We start from the raw sequence: 19,263 nt of genomic DNA, 5'->3' as shown, positions 1-19,263 counted from the left end.
CCTTTGTTTACATTGTGACTTCCTTTATGATACTTTTTCTATCCTACTTAAAATCTTTATTGTTTGCAAAATATGCAACTGTCTTTGGAGGTCACATGAGTAAAGAACATTTCAGAAAAGCTTTATTTTTTATTACACATTCTAAAATAGTTTAACAGATTCAATTTTGAAATAATTCCTTTGTGGTAATGATGAACCAAATGTCAAATGTGTTTAAAATGTCATTAGCTTTCAAAACGAAATGAAATAAAGAGGCAGTGTGTTAACCCCAAAACACCATATGTTGCCATATTAAAAAAAGTTTTTTTAAAACATACTTTAATGATTTGAGTGGCTCTAAAGTATTCCGTTTTTAAGGTTCTGTGGGATGGTTGTATATTAGATGTCTATCCACTAATATATCACTACAGCCATTCCAGTTCAACTTATGAATGAAGCTGTGCAAAGTCACTCTTCTGCTGTACAGTTAAAGGACTGTGGACTCTAATGTGCAGCAGAAAAAAATATTAGTAGTCTGTTCAAAAAAGCAATTAATTATTTTTTTTAAACAGTTTAACAATGCAAAGGGAAACCACTTTGGGGTTCAGTAGTTTGTCCCAATAGACCCTTTTCACCGCAGACGTAATTGGCTTTCAGTTCCTAGTACTTGGAACTCATACAAACATACATGTTGTATCTTCAACCCTTCAATCTTCAATCAGGTTTTTCCTCAAGACTCACAGGAGCTTTAGTTGTTCAGGTCTATCTTACCTTCTAAGATATTCTTTAAAATATAATTAACTTACATGTTTGTTGCTACATTGTTTGAGCTATCAACCAGGTATTATAAACTACCAGTGGCCAAACATACCAGGTATTTTCATTCATAAATATACCCAATGTTGTGTATTTTAATTAGGAGGCTCTGAGTCGTATAAAAAATCATTTATTTTCAAGGAAACCATTGAGTAACACTGAATACAACAGGAGTGATCGTTCAATAGCCAACAAAACCTGTGACTCCTACATCATAAAGATCCCACATACAAGACGTCTTGGAAAACAAGATTTCAAAGCAAACATGTTGGCAATTTGCTGGTGCTTTAATTTCATCCCCCACATAACAAATTAGAGGTGATACACACCTGTATAGAAAAGTGACAAGATTTTACATCAACTTACAAAGGGCTGGATGCCAAAGTGCAAGATGCCTGAACCCCCCCCCCCACCACCACCACCCCTCCTTATTGAAGAGGACGATAATCAGGAATGGACTGTCAAATACAAATCTCCAAAATTAAAATTCAGCCATTATGGCTTTGTATTCAGTTGACCCAAGTCTAGCTTACATTACATAGATTTAAAATATTGTTTCAGAAACATTTTTCTCCAAAAGATACTTTTCTTTTTTTAAACTGCACCTTATTACAGACAACTGCATGTAATGGAGTAAAGCATCACAGGAATAATGCAGGCATAAACAGAAAAGCAGTTTATCAACAACTTCAAACAAAACACACTAACATGTTGTTGGTTTATAAAAGCAACCGAATCAAAGAATACATACTAAAATCTGAAGTGAAAATAAAATGCCTTAAAAACCTTGAAGAAAAAAAATCTATGTACATATATTTACAAGTAAATAGAGTGAATATTATACAGGTTTGACTGGCCATTCAAGGACAGGCTGAAGCCACCAGGGTCCATATAATCCAACACTGCATGACATTCAGTTTTGTCAATCAAAAATTGTTCTTAAAAGACAAAATACCTTCCAGGAAGCCGCCTTCAAAGTCGCACTAAAAACAAGCGAGCAAAAAGTCTGCCGCAGTGTGCGGGTCTGTTTGTTCTGAACCTGGTGTGTGTGTGTGTGTGTGTGTGTGTGTGTGTGTGTGTGTGTGTGTGTGTGTGTGTGTGTGTATATAAAACATCCAGGGCTTTTTGACTCAAACATAAACTTTCAATTTTTCTTGCATGATTACATTTTTTTTCTTCTTTTTTTTTTTAATAATGGCAATGTTTGCCAAAGAGAAATCTGTTGAATATGTTCTTCTGGAAGTTTTTTTTCCAATGTTGTTACTATCTTGAACTAAGAGAGGAACACGAGGTCATCAGTCTGGAGGAAGGAGGTTGTGCAAACGAAACTGTTCTCGAATGTGCGGTCTGACATCTTCATTCTGTGATAGAGAGAGAGAGAAAAGATCAAAACAGACTTTTCAGTTCAGTGTTGATGACTGACGCTAAGTTTTTACAGGCAGCTTTTTTCAACTGCAAATTCGCTAAATCGGTCACATGCAGCAGATTCCAAATGAATTGTGTCACCACAACATGGTGCTGACGGTGTACACGTTTTGTTGTGGGTTTTGGTGGTGGTGATACGTTACTATCGGTTTCTATCTGGCCGATCACAAACTATTAATGGCTCTACTCCAATCCCACATTTTGTCACATTAGAGTTTCTGTCAGTCTAACCAGACGAGGTCTTCATACTTACCAACTCCACAAGCTTCTCGAGGAAAGGAACAAGCTTTAGAAGCTCGTTGTCATTTCTATCCACAAACCAGCTCTCAATAGGGATTCCATTGGAAAGCTGCAAAAGACACATCTATGTTTTAGTATCACAGCGACACAGAAACATTGGTAGACGTAGCTTTTTAATTAAAAAAAACTAAAAAGTTTTACCTGATAGGCAAAGGCTTGGGGAGAGTTGTCGATTATTATAGTCTTGGAAAGATCCCGTCCGAGAATGTTTAGGTCTTTAATATAATTTCCTTGAACACACACACAGTGCTCACGAAATAGCCTATGTCTAAAAAAAATATATATATATTAAAAAAACAGAGAACACACAGAGAGAGAATATTCCTTAGTTAAAACATGCAGTAACATCTTTTCAAAAAGTTCTTGAGCTCAAACAAAGACAAACAAACTGATAATCTCCCGAGTGGAGTATTTAAAAAGGTCATATTGACTAAAACGTGTGTGGTGATTATCCTCATTTATTTGACAGCACAGTTACATTTTGATTAACTTGAAAAACAGCAACAGAACTATGGAAACATCCATTACAAAACACACCAACGAGGAAGTCATTTTGGTGTCAAGCAGCAAATGTATTTATTCTCATTTATTTGTGAGAATGTTTAAAAGGTTGGAAAAGAAATAAGCGGAGAGCTCGAGCCTTCTTTGTCGGGCTGACAAACATTATACGTCTATCTTTTTTTACGAGTGTAGAATAAAGCTAGTCAACTCTTTAGGTTAGTTGCACATCCTGTAAAATCTATATAATTTATTATAAAAGCGGTTTCAGAGTCTTGTGTTGTCACTGACCTGACCAACTGTTTTTTTGGATCCAGGATGTTGAGCAACTTGTCTGCGTACACTTTCTTTGAAGCCGTGAAGAGAATAATCTGAAATTGTAATGGACAGCAGCAATAAATGAGTAATATCTCAATTTAGAGCAGGTCAGATCACACAGATACTGTCTAGAGTCTCATGGAAATTAGAGTTGCATCTCACCTCATACATTTGAGACATGCGCTCAAGAAACTCGCGGAAAAAGGGCCTCAGCCGAACGTACACCTTCAGATTACAAACACAACAGAAGAAATTGAATCGCAGCAGCAAGAAAATGGAGACCGTTCGATTAGAGAATGACATTTAACAGTTAGTACCTGGTATATTACATCTTGAAAAAGCACAGGGAATGTTAGGGCTGCGTCTTCTAGCTCATTCAAACTACAGTGGACCAGAGTTTCGTCCTGACAACAAAAAAACACAAAAGAAAATCAGAAAAAAAAATCCAGTACAGTCAATTTACTTTTAATATGCCATACAGCACAATAAACGGTTTACTGCTTACGAGATCCAAGACGAGAGAAAACTCTGGTGTGCTGCGGGTTTTCAAAGGTAACGCTGGCTTGCGTGTTAACTGCTCTTCTGTCAGCGGAGGCACATGCTTGATGAAGAAGTACCTTAAAGCAGAGAAAGAGAGGAGAAAAAAAAAAATAAATAAAAAGACCCTCATTTAACAAAACAAACAGGGAGTGTGCCAACAAAGAGCAACACTTTAAAAACAAGGAACATTTTAAATATGGTGTTCATCCCAGCTGAAATGTTAAGTAGGGTAGTAGTAAGGGCACTGAGTTGGTCTTTTCACCACTAAATTAACAAAAAATGTCAACTCCAATTTCCATACTACAGGGGTCTGAAAAGATAAGACTGTAAATTTAATTAAGTGAACTGCTAAAAAAAAAAAAAAAAAAATAAAAGCTTTAGTCCAATGAGGCCCAGTGGTGGCGTAAACATGGTGTCAAGTCATCACAGAGGCCCGTTTCTGCTGCCATCTAGTGGTTGTTTCACATTATAGCGAGCTCTGGCCACACACAAACGTGCAATGTCACCTTGGAAGTAGGGCTGCTCGATTATGGAAAAAAAAAGGCAAAAAAAAAAAGGCAGAGGGACCGCAGGGTTAGCTAACGTTAGCTGTTCCCAGACAACTGAGTTGGTTTTGCCTTTTTTTTGCTCACCAAACGCTGCTGCCATCTTTACTCACGCTGAGTTTTTAAATTCCAGCGGATGATATGCACACGACTTGCCTCCCTGACTGGCTTCGGGAGGGGCGGATGTGTGCGTGCAGATGTGCGCATGCGCGTTTCATTCAGAACACAAGACAAAATAAGAGTGTTCTTGCAAAACAGATCATGGCAAAATAATTGTTTTTTTCTCCATTATACTATTTTTCGAAATTCAATTAATTGCACAGCCCTACTTGGAAGTGAGACTACACATCGATCACAGTCGGTGTTGTAAAAGGTGCAGAGTTGAAACTTTAACCCAAAAATCAATCTCAATTTACAGCTCCTTTTTTTTTTAAGAATAACTTGAAATAAATAGATAGCTATTGTTTTAAACCTTCTGAAAAATCAACTTACGGATCAAAAACTTCCCATTCCTCTTCATATGAGGTTTCTGGAGGAGCTGAAGGTAATGCATGTGGGTAACCACCATCTGGCATACAACCAGGAGCTGATGAAGGCAGAGAGATGGAAAAGGATTTCAAATATTATGTTCTTGAGTAATGAAGAGCAGACGTCATCGTCCGGGGTAACCTCTGTTCCACTAGATCCTGTAAATCAATCTCACATTCAACATCTGTCATGAAGCCTCACCCTGAGTTCTACTGTCCATATTCTAACACAAATCAGCATCCACTACAGGATCTGCTATAAGAAGTTGAAACCAAAGTTAAACAATTAACCAATCATACGTTTATCCACAATGGACCAGGGCTTATGAGAAATGATGTTTGTTAAAAGGCTGCTAAAGAACTGACACATAGAATATAAGATCATTCTTTTAAAAATGGCCACCCTTATCTAAACATAGGGAGTAAACCACACAACATACTGTTGACAAAGGCTCTGTTCCAAGGCTGGATGTTGTAGTTTTTCAAGTTATTACAAAGGTCAATGAGATTTTGAATGAAGTTTCCTTACTTCTGAAACAGAACCTGGACATTCCAGTTTCACTTTGGCTCTCTATTGTTAAATCATAAAGCAGAGGTTACAACTATGTTAACAGTTCAGCATATGTTTCCAAAGAGCAGTGTCATGTTTACAAATCTGTGTCCAAAAGACGATTCATTTGATTTAAACATCCTATTATTGTAAACCCCAGCCATCAAAGCAGGTTAAAATAAATAAGAACTGTCTGCACTTAGTATTTGCTTTCTGAAAGCATATCATGACGCTCTAATGTGAGAATGGACGTACCCGTTAATGGTGGCATGTCAGTTTCAGTGACTATTTCTCCTTCTTCTATGGTTGTATCAGAGGTGATCTGAAGCCTGTGCGGTAATATCGGGGCAGGGTGACACGGAGTGATGCCCTCTGTAGATGTGAGAGTGCTGCTTGGTATTTCTTCTGCCGGCTCGATGTCCAACTGCTTCATGATTTCCTCTGCCTCAATCGCTTGGCCAGGAGAGTCTGAACCAGGAGTGGCTGAATACGTTACAGTACAGTTTTGTCAAATATCACAAAAGGAACTTCTTTTTTTTTTTATCAATCCAAAATATTAGATATTTTTTAGACATGAATATCAAAGGACTCGTTTATATTACCAGTTTTAGTTGCTGGTGAGAAAAAGTTGAAGACTGGAGAGAAGATGGTTCCGAGCAGGGTGGTGCGTGTTGGGCTGCTTGCTGCCTCTACAGGGACCTCTAGTTTACCGTTGGGTTTCATGGGTTTACTGTTGCAGGTCATTGTGTCTATAAAAAACAACAACTCTTGAATAACAACCCAAAAACAAAATATCTGTATAGATTTCTGTATATGTTTCTTTTTTTGTAAACTTGGAAAAAGGTATTAGATGTCATCAGTTACGCTGTAGTCAAAATGAGACATTTCTTTTATAACACTTCTCACTGGGTCTTTAATACCTTTATTTGGACTTTTCCGGCAAACTCTTGAGACTGTTTTGTTGGAAAGGCCTCTAGTCTGTGGTGTTGATGTAATTAGATCGCTCTCAGAATTACAATCAATACGACTCCTCTTTGCAGGGATATCCTGCTCCACCTGACAGAAATAAAACCAATCAAGGTTACAAATCATTCATGTTTCAGCTTTGTGGTGGATTTTTAGTCTTTTAATCTGAAAATCTCAAATTTATTATAATGAGAAGTACAATTAGTAGCATTGTAAAAAGTTATGGCAGGATATTTTAATAACAATTAAATCATGGTACTATTGTGTCTCTATCCATGCCAAAAAAGTAAAATAAATGCAATCTGATTTAATTGTCTTTTAAGTAGTAGTAGTAGTGTGTGCTCCTACAGTGTATCATTATCTTACAACAGCAAAAACTAAATTATGAAAGAGCAGCTGTGAATTTTGATGTAAGCCCACCTTGACAGCATTTCCTCGGATGAATTTCTTTATAGTGGAGAACAGGCCTGTTTCATTCTTCTGCATTTTGCCGCGACCTCTCACCGGGGATGGCTCCACTTCACGGTGTTTCCGTTTAGCCTGGGTCAGGTGGGTTCGACGGCCTAAGTTCGGCTGCTGAGGAGCTTTACGCACTCTCAGCCTCATCATGCTCCAACGTCACATAGAAAATTCTGACAAGGTGGAAAGAAAACTTAAGACATCTTGCTTTAAAAATAAAAAAGGTTATCTCACTCTTGAGAAAACAAATATTTCAATAAGAAGCACTAAACTCCAGAGCAAAGAGGTCTGTGCCATATTTGTCCAGTGTAGTAATATTTATTGGTGTTGATTAAACAGAAGCTATTGAAAATTTACCATTATTTTCTATGAAAATATTTGTGTAAACTAAATGAATTAAGAGTGACGCCGAGATCTACATATGCCGCTCACCTGTGGCTGATGATAGGGGTAACCAAATTTCTGAAAACGTGACGGTACTTGTTTTTCTACAGTAGGTACTGGGGGATGCAATTCTTCCGGACCTGACAGAGGCTGTATATGCCTACGAGTGTTCTAGTCTGCTGCTAACTGCTTGGGAAAAACAACGCCCACCAGTACAGAAAAACAGAGCGCCTCATCTCCGTTGTGGTTGGCTACAGAGATGACTGCAGTCAAGCGATTTTTTACTTTACTGTAACATTACATCTACGGCAACAGCTTTCCCGACTTCACCTGGAGCTCACAAACCGAAAGTAAAGTCTGTTTCACTCTGCTGTTTTCTGTCACAGCCCAACATTAGCTCCGACAGCTGACATTAGCTAACTTTAGAGCTTGTTTTAGCAAACCTCTATAACGTCTATAAAGTTAACCTTAACCTAGACAAACATTCCTCCCAGGGGCAGGGCTAGAAGGGGGGCACGGGGTGGCACCCGCACCGCTGAAATATGATTGGCTCCCCCTGGACTGAGCCTATAGAAAATGTGTATTGTATTTGTGTTTTCTTTAGCAGAATTACATTGTGTTCTATCCTATCCAATATTTCTAAGCAGATTTTCAATCGGCCCCCCAGCCTAAAAAGAGGGACATCCGGCAGAATTTCCAGCAGCACTTGAACAATCCCGGATGGGAGAAAAACGTGTTCAATCCCAGAAATGAAACGTCGATATAGAATAAGTTATATCGATATAAGTTATATCCCGGAATGCTGTGTGGACTAGCCAGCCCCTTCTCTGCAGCGCTGTGGAGGAATGTTTGGCAATGTGAGACTAACCTTAAACAGACCGGTTCTGTGTGAAAAACAACAACAACAACAACAACGGCAGAGAGAAACAGACTAACTAAACATTCTTGCTGTCTGGGAGCTCTAGATGAACTCATGGAAGATGGTACAGCATGCTTTCTGTGTGGTGATGCCAGGCTTCAGAGCAGTGGGCTGTCCATAATACAGGAGTTTTCTCCTGATGTAAATTACGCTCTCCTTGCCCCCTCCACACCAAAACAGTGACAGAAAGTTGAAAAACAAAATAATAATAAATACATGAAATTACTTTATCGTTTGTCACCTGCCGTTAAATTGTGTGCCGGTAGCTACTGCGAATTAACGTTACATATTAGTAATCAAAATGAAGTGTGCAACATGAGACCAATTTAGTAAAACTGTTCAATCATTATTTCACTAATATGGCATGAGTGTGCATTCAGTGTGACGATCAGCAAATCAGTTATGATAAACTCATATTCCCCATTGGTTGTCACGGCCATTTAACAAGACTACAAAACAAAGTTTAGAACACAACTAGTTGTCAAAACCAAATGAATGTCAGGCAGCCCCGTCAGTGGAGTGGGCGGCGTGCAAGCGATAAACATTAATGGTAAACGGAAACGCGAGGCCTTCAATATGTTCAAATTGAGCTGGTGTTTAGTAAAAACGCGTGATGTATGCATGTTTGGTCAATTATGCTTTAGCTTTATTAGCTACGTGTTGCTAATTCAGCTCGGGCAGCTTTACAGCAGCGCTGACGGTTGTTATATAACGTTAACCGCGACGTCAGATAGAACTTAGCTAGCTACTAAACCAGATGCTGTAGATGGGTTTGTGGCTAGTTAACACAAGTGGCTACAGTTAGCTTCCAGGCTAACAAAACGCCAATGGCAGCAAAAGCAAGGCCGTGACATTATTCACGTCAGTTCCCACAGCACGTCTTAGCTACACGTGCGCCGTAATCAAATGCGTTTAACATTCAAACTATCCGTTAATTAATCGGTAAAATAAAACTATTCATCAGCTAGCTAGCTGCGCTCTGGCTATCGCGTCATTTTGTTCGCTTCCATAGTTATGTTCAGCCATTAGACTACGCCCCCTTCGTTGGCTAACGTTAGCCGCTAGCTAGCAGCAGTCAGGCTAACTATTTTTGTTTACATGTTAACATTGTTTGTTACTTACTGATGATCTGAAGCTTTTCAAAACTTGCCGCAGCTCTCGGCCGCGACCGTTGCGGCCACCGGCACAGGTCGGGCCGTGGTTGTTGCCAGCTGTGTCTGTAGCTCGGTAGCTACGCTAGTCACAGACCAAACATGTCTGCGGACGCCATTTCCCGCCTCATCACAAACATAACGTTGGTGTTGCGCAGGGGAATGCGACACACGTAGGGGAACCAACGTGGCGGAGTCAACAGAAAAAAAAATTGCTATGGTACGTGTGCGCAGCTGAGGCTCACTACCACACTTTATCCCTGCTGGTATTGTTGTGCGACTACAAAGAAGCTATAAATAAAGTGTAGACTGGTGCACATATTAGTTAAACACCATAGACTGCATCCTATAGATGTGTAAATTATCTGTAATTTCTTGTTACATTAAATAAGGACCAGAGCTGAAGTTTGGCATCTTATTGCTTAAAGAGTGCCAGAAGATTTGATCATTTTGAATACGTTTTTGCATACATTGTTTCATCACCATTACAGTGCTTTGTAAGTCTTTTTTTTTCCTGTAATGGCCTAGGAGTAGTTCTGTCTGTGCAAACTTTGTCGAGCTGTGGAAACAGACTGTGCACTCAGCTGCCTAAGAAAACTTTAATACATTAAAGCAAATTCTCAAGCAAGTTTCAGGCTCTACGGTCAACTTACAGTGAAATGAATTGCCTTCCTAGGGTAGTAATAACAGTAATACTAGTAATCAATCAACACGCTCAACTCTGTTATGTACTGGGTTCTAAATCCTGATAACCAAAACTCTGCTGATAATTTTTGATGCCTGGAAGGCAAGACAAAGAAAAAAAAAATCTTTAATCTAAACAATATTGTAAAATGATGGTAATTTTCTGTAGCTAATGAAAATTTAAATAATGTGCGGTTAATCGGCACGGACATGCAATTCACTTCCCAAGAACCCTTTCCACTACCAGCACCATGGCAGAGTAAACCTTGTCTGCAGTATGTACAGCCAATTTAGTAGAGTGTACACATTACATTTTTAAATGCAGACCATGTGGACTCTTGACAGTTGTGCAGAAAGATTGTGTCCTAAGCCCTAAAGTAATCATATTAATCAGGGACCACAGAAAAGTAAATGATACTGTACAGGAATCTCAGCAAAACTAAGTCAAATATAACATTAAATATTTCAGTAACACTGGTGGATGTATAATTATAAAGTGCAACAAAGTTGAAACTATACTGAGTAAATATTTATAATTTTTCATCAAACATTTCAGTTTTTACTTCAATAGCATAATTACAGTACATTGGGTTTTTATGTATACACTCATTTTAATGATCAAAGATTAATACAATAATGAAGTTTGCACTGACTGTATAACCACCAAGATGTTTAATATCTCAGTTAAGCACTTGTGGAAAAATAATCACCATGTACAAAACTATATTTCTGACATTGATGTTTAAGTGTAAGAAAAGCACTTGCATGTTAATGGTCAAGCACTCCCAAAGAAAATCACTCGTACAAATGATTAACATAGTACTGTGAAAAAAAAAAAGAAAAACTGGATGCTTTAGCATTTAAGTTAGAGACAAACCTGAAGACTATTAAGATCCTAAAATGGCAAGAAAATACACAATAACTGACTTCCGTCAATATACACAATTGTTAGTGCAGCAATCTGAAAAAGACTATATTTTGTATACTGTAATTAGGAAATACTATCAACACAACAATTGCAGCTATAGCGTTGAGCATCCCTGAAAAAAACAAATGATCATGTAATATACCAAAAACATCAACATTTTTAATTGTTTATTTATGCTATGGCCAATTAAAAAAATACTAATTGGGTAGTTTATTCAATGTAAAACGGACAACATAACCTATATTATATACTCTGCAGCAAGAAGGGAAGAAGAGCCTGGCTAACTTCAGTTAGGCAGTGGGACTGAGGGGAAACCAACTGACTTAATTGAGTGCAAGACCTCAATGTGCCGTCAAACGAACCAAAAGATTGACATATAAGCAGCTAAAAGCTACATAGAACTGCAGAGTGGAGTGTTAATTCTCAGTGTTTTCTACTCTCTCATTACAGAGAGTCATTTTATTCCATGGTAATATCAATGCACCACTTAATGCAGGTTTAACTAAATCTAGATATTTAAATATTCATGATAACTTCATCAAACTTGTTGTGATTAATCATGATGTCCAGGTCATACATATTACCACCACACTAGCCACCATACAGTATGTGTCCACCCTTTTTGAGCATGATGGATTTAATGTGCTACTTCTTTCCCTAATAGTTTAGGGAATATAGCTATTTACTTGCAAACTGATGGTGAGGTTTCATTTCATCCCAAGATGAAAGAGTTTCCTGTATGGTCCTGGTCCACCCCACAGGCCCCTAAGAAAATAGAAGAACATTAATAAAATGTTGTATGCTTCATTACTACTAACTATTAACATGTTATTAATTATGTTTATACATACCGTAGAAGCCCATGCCAATAGAGATGAGGCATCACATCAGCTTTCATGTGATACATGGTTCTTCTTTCTTTGGCTTGGTTGATGGGGAATGTTTCCAGTGGTTGTCCGTTGTAGTCAAACTCTGCTAGAATCACTGTGTTGTAGCTTGTAACCAACGGACATGAGGTGTAGCCATCATACTGTAAACAAGGTGGTTACGGATTATGTGTTTGCACATTTTTCAATAGGGGTACTTCCAACAGAGAAGTTCTAATATTTTTTAAATTCAAACAGAATGAATCATGGTTGAGGTGTTACTTACCTTCTTATCTGGCTTTTCATTTTTCAGTATTTTGCTGATGGTTCTATTTAAGATCGCAGTCTGTGCAGCTGAGAATTAGAAGAATTATTTTTTTTTTTATGTGTAAATTTTCTTTTTTAGGAATTAAGAAGACTAAAATTGTGTCCCAAATCCATCTTACATACTAATTCTGTACAATATGTACTACATAATATCTGTCATAGTAGAGTGTTTTAGCAGTTAGTATACAAAAAATAATACTAACTTAATTTTGTCACTTTTCCAGTGTGAACATACTAAATATCTGCTTGAATCAGTATGTAGTCTGGATCTTGAACAAGCCATAGAAATTAACAGACATGTTAGCCCAGTGGTGCTGTAGTAATACACAGCAGATAGGAAAATTGTTGGATGGATAAAAAATGAAGAGGCAACATAGCTATAGGTGCTCTACCACTAGTGTGGCAAATAATTTAAAAGTTTGACAGTTGATGGTGTAAAAGAAAATGGTAAAGGTTTTTCCCCCATCCCTACATGCATGTTCATTATCCACTTATCATGTGTGTGGTTGCAGGGGCTGGAGCGTATCCCAGCACATTCTAGGCAAGAGGCAAGGCACACACACATACAAACACTCACATCCGTGGACAATTTAGAGTCACCAATTTACCTAACAGGCACATTTAAGGACTGTGGATCGTGAGGAAAACAGGGGAAAAAAATGCAAAGTTAAAGCGTAACTCTCGCCAAAATGCAACCTAGGGTCTTTTTGTGAATGTACCCGAGTCAAACTTTCGTTTAAAAGCATAACTAGGACGGAAACGCCACTTTTAAGATTTACCATATTCTCGTTTTCGGTCAAATGGCCTTTTGAATGGGAGAGCTAGGGGCACTACTATTATAGCATCAAAATCACTATTTTCAAAACACTAAGAAGACTCGACACAACGTGAAACTTTGCTCGAAGTATCACCAGGGGCTCTACACATGAACTCAAGCATTTAGAACATAGTTTGTGTACACAGAGAGTACTGAAAAGAAAGGTTTTAACAACTCACTGTAGCTGTTGGTTTTTCCGGTCGCCGTCCATCTAGCCAGTCAAAAATAGTCGATCTCTGAATGCAACGTAATAGGGAGGAGAGTAAAGATGGAAAGCTCCTAAAGCTTAGTTCCATATAAATGCACGGATAATTTGTTGTTTTGTTGTTTGTGAAAAACAATATTGACCTTGTAGTTGAAAAAGGAGAATGACATTTCCTCCTATGGAGTCCGTTCATTCGCATTCGGAAATCTATGCTTTTTGACTGACAAGATGGTGGATAGCGTAAACAACAATTGCTAAAGTGAGTCGTTCAAAACCATTTTTAGTAAACTCTATGTACACAAACAATGTTCTCAATGCTTGAGTTCATGTGTAGAGCCCCCGGTGATACTTCGAGCAAAGTTTCATGTTGTGTCGCGCCTTCTTAGTGTTTTAAAAATAGTGATTTTGATGCCATCATAGTAGTGCCCCTAGCTCTCCCATTCAAAAGGCCATTTGGCGTTTCCATCCTAATTATGCTTTTAAACAAAAGTTTGACTCGGGTACATTCCCAAAAAGACCCTAGGTTGTATTTTGGCGAGAGCTACGCTTTAACATCAGCGGTGTAGCCCAAACATCTGGGCCCCATACATATTCCGCCTCAGTGGGCCTTCATCAATTGTCATGCCTATACAGGAAGTCCCCAGTAGATTTGAACCTAAGATTGTCTTACTGCGAGGCAACAGTGCTAACCACTGAATCATACTAATACAACATTTTTATTAGTTTTGGCATTCTTAGAAGTTTGAGGTTGTGAGACTGGCTGTGAGGGAGAACTGAGCTTTATTCCGTAATACCAGGTACAACAATTTAACGTCGCATTGGAGCCAAATAGTGAAAGCGTGCTTTATCATTTAACACAACGCAAGAGAAAGTACACAACCGCTAAACATTCATTCCATGTAATTCGTGTAAATTTTGTTGACCATGACTTCACTTGAATCGAGGGGCAAATGCCTGAGATGCCCTGACCAAAACAAACAAAGTAAATTTGGTCTACATTCTGGCTAAAGCTTTTTTGTTTTAAAAATTTAAAGAAGGAGAAGTTTATTATTGCAAAATGTGTTTTTAATTTGATGAGACAGGGGTTTGATTGGAACTTAAACTGATCTATACGAAATGACATCAATAGGGGGCTCCCTGAAGGAGGGCATCAAGGGAAGATGATGCTCAACTGTCATCAGCCTCAGCTGTACTTTGATCTTAAAGCTCCATTGTGTAATTTTTTGAGTTGATTCTTAGCAAAAACACCTTTGTTCTTTCACAAATATGTGCTCATTCAAGTGTAATTACTTCCACCAACTAATCAAAGTATTCTCTTACGCGTAGAATCTACCATGCAGAATACATATGAGCGACTCGCTCGAATGACGGCCGCCATGTTGCACCTCCATCTTTAAAATACATTACCCAAAGAGGGACATACCTCCGCCTTTCGCGCTTTTAAACACAGTGGCACCGTGACGAATGCCAGGGAAGGGGAGAAGATAACGGAGTCACCAAGGAAGTTAAAAAGAGAATTAAAACGACAACACGACAGGCAAAGCAACAAGACCAAAATTAATATTGGAGTGGCTTTTCCAAGATGGAAAGAGCTCATAAGGAGCAAGGATTTTAAAAAGGGACGCCGAAGTTGTCTGCTTTCTTCTCAAAAGGTAATTCTGCCTATTTGTATAAATTCAAAGTTTTATAGTTGCTTGGCTAACTATAGCATGGTTGTGCATAACGCTAGAACGACGTCTAGGATACTTTTCCTCGCGTCAATGATGAAAAAGGATCGTATACCTTGTAACATAAACGTAATCATATGTGTCGTGATTTCCCTGGCACACAACTCACGTAATGGAGTAAACGACGGAGCTACTAAGAGCTAGAAGGTAATATTCAGTTGGTTGTCATATACAATTTCACCGCTATGGGAGAAATTCTTACACAATGTAGCTTTAATGCATTGCATTATAAGTCAGCATGTTAGTTCAGTTGCTTTCATGTTAACGTGCATTCAGTTAGCATTTTAACATCCTTTGGTTAGAATGTTAAAACATAACATTAGCTTTAAGATTAACATTAAGTTGAGATTGATAGAAATTGAGTCATTAATTTCATGACAACATACCTCAGAAGCTAAGTTTTGGACTCACTCAATATTTGTTGGGATATTTACCTCTGCATCCAATGAAAGACAGATGGATTTAGAGCTGTAACAATTCTAAATTTTGCTGTACAATTAATTGTCTCAGAAATAATTGCAATTAACAAAATAACTGTCTCTTTCAGTCAAATTTCCAGGATACATCTTTTGGTTATATCACTGTTATGTGACCCAGATAATGTGATAACACAAACACACAGCCTGAAGTAAACAACTCCTCTTTATCATCATAAAACATTTTTTCTAACTGTATTCCCCCCCTGTCATTGTTGTTACTATGAACATGTATAGGGTCAAGTGCCAACAACTAACAATTTAAATAATAATAATAATAATAATAATAATAATAATAATAATAATAATATTATATAGTCTGACAAATAACTACTTCAATAATTACAATTTGGCCTATCTAAACAAAATCGACAATTACCAGCCAAACGCCTTAAAGACCTTAGCTAATGTTAGCAACTAATTGCGGTTAAACAAAGAAAATGCGTTTATGTAAAAGAATTGACTGCCTAGATGGATTGATTGATTGACATTGCCAACCCTACAGCCGCGTATGTAGCACTGGCGTAGACAGAGCTAGTCTAGAAGGGATAAGATGTACGGCTAAAAATACCATCCTCCACGATGAAAAAAGCATTTAGCATGAAATAACTTGCATGAATAAACTAAATGTATGATGAGCATGATTAGGCTAAATCCTTAACTGCAGTCTGATTGCAGTTGTGCAGACGGTGATAAGTGCTAAGTGCTAAGTACAGATTTAGAACCCTCCAAGTTGCCAGGAACTTCCCATCATTTAATCCACAGTTAACAAGACAGGAACTGGCATAAACAGGAAATTCAACTTAGCTCGGCACAGAGGGTTAAACTTTTTCACCATCTGTTTGTGTCACGTGCAAAACATTTCTTTGTCAAATCTAATGGTACACAAAGGTAAACTGAGATAATGATACAATCGTCAAACACTAATGTGAAGTGTCCCTACATTAAAGTTTCATAAGGCGTGGTGTATGCTTTTAGTCTTGTGCAATAGGTAATTGTGAAATACACTTACAGTTCTGAGGAAAGTACCTCTCAAATTACAAGAACCACAAGCAGTTAACAAGAGATATAAATGTATAAATCGTATGCAGCAATAAAGTGCATTCCAGTGTTGGGTTGATGCAATGTTCAAACTGACACAATAATCACTTACCGACAGCAGCACCCGTTTTGGCTGTGGGCAGGTTGGTACAGTCTCCTATCCCAAACACATTGGGATACCTCTTATGTTGTAGGTGGTCTTTGTTGATATCCAACCAGCCAGCCTCATCTGCCAGCGGACTGCCTTTAATCACCAAATTGGGTCCCATTGGTGGTGTGACATGAAGCATTTCATACTAATAAAGAAAAACAGCAAAGTGTAAGCATTTTTCACTGGAGTCTCTTTTTCTAATTTGGCATATATTTAGGTGCAAAGGTAGATACAATGTATAGTGTATTAGGTTGTTCATAACAGGACATATATATTAAAGCGGAAGGAGGTCACATGATGGAATAGGTTGTCCATTATACAAAGCCGTCAATACTATACTACTATGTAAAAGCCACTGTTGAGGTAAAGTACAGTAATACAGTTACCTCAAACACTTTGGTTTCGCCTGGTTTGTCAAGATTTTCAAATACAGCTTCTTTCTTGTCTGCCCGCACTTCAATCAGGTTTTGCCTAAGGTTCACTTGTAGGTCACGCTGTTTCACAATGTCCCACAATGAGTCAGCATATTTCTTGATCCCAAAAAGCACAGGTAGGGATGTGTTGTATATTATATTGGCCTTATCCCTTTTTCCTGTCTTGGATATAAACATAAAATATTCATTTACTTTAGAGAACCACACTTGATAGTTTCAAAATGGACTACATTATCATTACAATCTAAAAATTAAGTACTTTTCTGAGAAAGGCATCTGTTAGATACATGATCTTCTGTGGAGCTCCAGCACATTTCACAGGAGTATTTGGGAAAGTGAACACAGCATTGCCCTCTTTGAAGTCCTGCAGTGCTTTCCATGTTTTCTCCACAGTTTGGACTGAGTAGTTTGACCCAATCTTTGGATGTTCAAATCCTTCTGGCAGTCCTTTGATCTACATATAAGAATAGTGCACAATTTTTTAGAGGCAATTGAATTTATATACAATTGCGAAAGTTTACTATAAATGAAAAAAGCATTACTTTACCTTTTCAAAATGCAGTTGTAAACCAAGAGCCACAATCAAATACTCATAGGAGATCTGAAATGTGAAAGAAAGTCTAAGTAGGGCTAGATGCACTTAAAATCCTCATCATTTAAAAACGACTCACTGCCAAGCCAGTAGATGACACAATATACACATACTGTCAAACAACGGTTTCTTAAAGCGAACATACTTCAGACCCATCGTCTGTGCGTACAGTATTTGTGTCTGGGTTTATTTCCTGAACTTTAGATTTCACCCACTTCACTCCAGACGGCATAACACTTGCAGTGGAACGACTGGATGAGATTAAAGTTTTTGCACCAGCACCAACCAGGGTCCATATTGGCTGATAGTAGTGCATCTGAAAAAATAGGAAAGTTATAAGACACCAGCTTTACAAGACGGTGGAAAATAGTATTATGTTTCTGAGGGACTAAAACATAAAAATGCAAACATAAATTCACAGCTGAATGAAAGGCACCACATTTCATAATTTGTAGTTTCGTATTCTAGTGATACACAAAGAAAGGTATGACAAATTATAATCATAATCTACCAGATCCTTGCCTCACTGGGCTCCACAACAGCCACATTCTCAGCTCCCATCATCCTCTTCATTCGTGCACTCATTGAAATGCCCCCACTTCCTCCTCCCAGCACAAGCATTTTGTAGTGCTGTTTGGCAAAGGCACGGCTGCTCGTGTGAAAATGAGAGATAGCAATGCGCGTGAAGTGGCACTGCCCCAGACGATGCAATGCAGCCATTCTGTGTCTGAAAGTAACAAGTCATTTTGGTTAGCAACAATTCAGTTATTACTGTCTGGGACTCAAAAGTACAAAATCTGTCAACAACATGCACTTCCCATTTGGCTGCTCCACATTTACATTTTGACTATGAGTAGGTAGAAAGTAGAACTAGTTTTGTCTTTTAGATTAATGCGTACTATAAATAACCTGTAAATAATACTGTAAATTAGTGGGGTTTGATGGGGAGTAGATTTTAGGCATTACAAAAATGTAGTGTTCTGATATGCAGTATGACAACAATGAGATCATGAATTGATCTACGTAGCTTTAAGTTAGTTGCCACCATAGCTATTGTAAAAAGTGATGATCGAGCCCAGATAATTTCGACAAAACACACCATAATATCTGCTGGAGCAAATATGACTTGTCTTGACAAGTTGTAGAGTAACGAGGTCAGCATAATAAGGGCACCTACTTTATCTTATGTGAGAGATTCTCACTTTGACATATTTCAGACTATGCCAGTTTGACAGAAGCCAGAGACCCTATAGCCGTAGCACAAGTAACTAATTATATAATGATGTAGGTTACATTTATTTGGGGTGTTTACATCCTCTTCCGTGAAGCCTAGCTAATCTGATCTGAACCATTGCTGCTGCATGCTGCGTAATCAACTGACAGAGCCCTACTGTATCGTCGAAAAAGAAAAGACTTGTGTGATACTTGCCTTGATCAACACTGCTGCCCGTTTAACTGTTTGTCTGACCGTCAATTTAGACAAAATCCGGGAGGATTAAGTCCAACCTAATTCGACTGGGCGAAGAATGTAGGACTTCCACAACCTGTCTGAAGCTACCCCGTAGTGAACTTGCAGTTGCCACCCTTTGAGGGCGGACGTAGCGGAGTTGAAGTCATTACTCCGACCAATCAAAAGCG

At 38.2% G+C, this 19,263-nt stretch overlaps 2 protein-coding genes across 6 annotated transcripts; both read right to left on the bottom strand.

The window, feature by feature from the left end:
* Positions 1-909: 909 nt before the first annotated feature.
* ctdspl2a (CTD (carboxy-terminal domain, RNA polymerase II, polypeptide A) small phosphatase like 2a) lies at positions 910-9,576 on the bottom strand. 4 transcript variants are annotated; one of them, XM_039808108.1, is made up of 14 exons: positions 9,349-9,576; positions 6,885-7,096; positions 6,419-6,554; positions 6,101-6,247; positions 5,754-5,966; positions 5,478-5,519; positions 4,914-5,007; positions 3,842-3,953; positions 3,654-3,740; positions 3,499-3,561; positions 3,310-3,389; positions 2,662-2,788; positions 2,474-2,569; positions 910-2,156 (listed from the first exon to the last, which is right to left on the bottom strand). In XM_039808108.1, the coding sequence occupies exons 2-14, from the start codon at positions 7,071-7,073 to the stop codon at positions 2,091-2,093; spliced, it is 1,452 nt and encodes a 483-aa protein (XP_039664042.1). In that variant the 5' UTR covers positions 7,074-7,096; positions 9,349-9,576; the 3' UTR covers positions 910-2,090. The 4 variants fall into 4 exon arrangements, with proteins under 4 accessions (XP_039664042.1, XP_039664039.1, XP_039664040.1 ...); XM_039808105.1 differs by having other exon boundaries at positions 5,754-5,981; positions 9,349-9,574; XM_039808106.1 differs by lacking the exon at positions 9,349-9,576 and adding an exon at positions 7,356-7,706 and having other exon boundaries at positions 5,754-5,981.
* A 1,076-nt stretch (positions 9,577-10,652) lies between these two features.
* On the bottom strand, positions 10,653-19,218 carry sqor (sulfide quinone oxidoreductase). 2 transcript variants are annotated; one of them, XM_039808110.1, is made up of 10 exons: positions 19,055-19,218; positions 18,148-18,352; positions 17,771-17,941; positions 17,581-17,634; positions 17,293-17,487; positions 16,986-17,195; positions 16,561-16,744; positions 12,142-12,209; positions 11,841-12,019; positions 10,653-11,754 (listed from the first exon to the last, which is right to left on the bottom strand). In XM_039808110.1, the coding sequence occupies exons 2-10, from the start codon at positions 18,343-18,345 to the stop codon at positions 11,697-11,699; spliced, it is 1,317 nt and encodes a 438-aa protein (XP_039664044.1). In that variant the 5' UTR covers positions 18,346-18,352; positions 19,055-19,218; the 3' UTR covers positions 10,653-11,696. The 2 variants fall into 2 exon arrangements, with proteins under 2 accessions (XP_039664044.1, XP_039664045.1); XM_039808111.1 differs by lacking the exon at positions 19,055-19,218 and having other exon boundaries at positions 18,137-18,261.
* Between the last annotated feature and the right edge of the window lie 45 nt (positions 19,219-19,263).

The sequence above is a fragment of the Perca fluviatilis genome, chromosome 8 (assembly GCF_010015445.1).
Source record: "Perca fluviatilis chromosome 8, GENO_Pfluv_1.0, whole genome shotgun sequence".
Taxonomy (NCBI): domain Eukaryota; kingdom Metazoa; phylum Chordata; class Actinopteri; order Perciformes; family Percidae; genus Perca; species Perca fluviatilis.
Note: the sequence above shows the minus strand (reverse complement) of the source record. Positions and strands in the feature narration are given on the sequence as shown.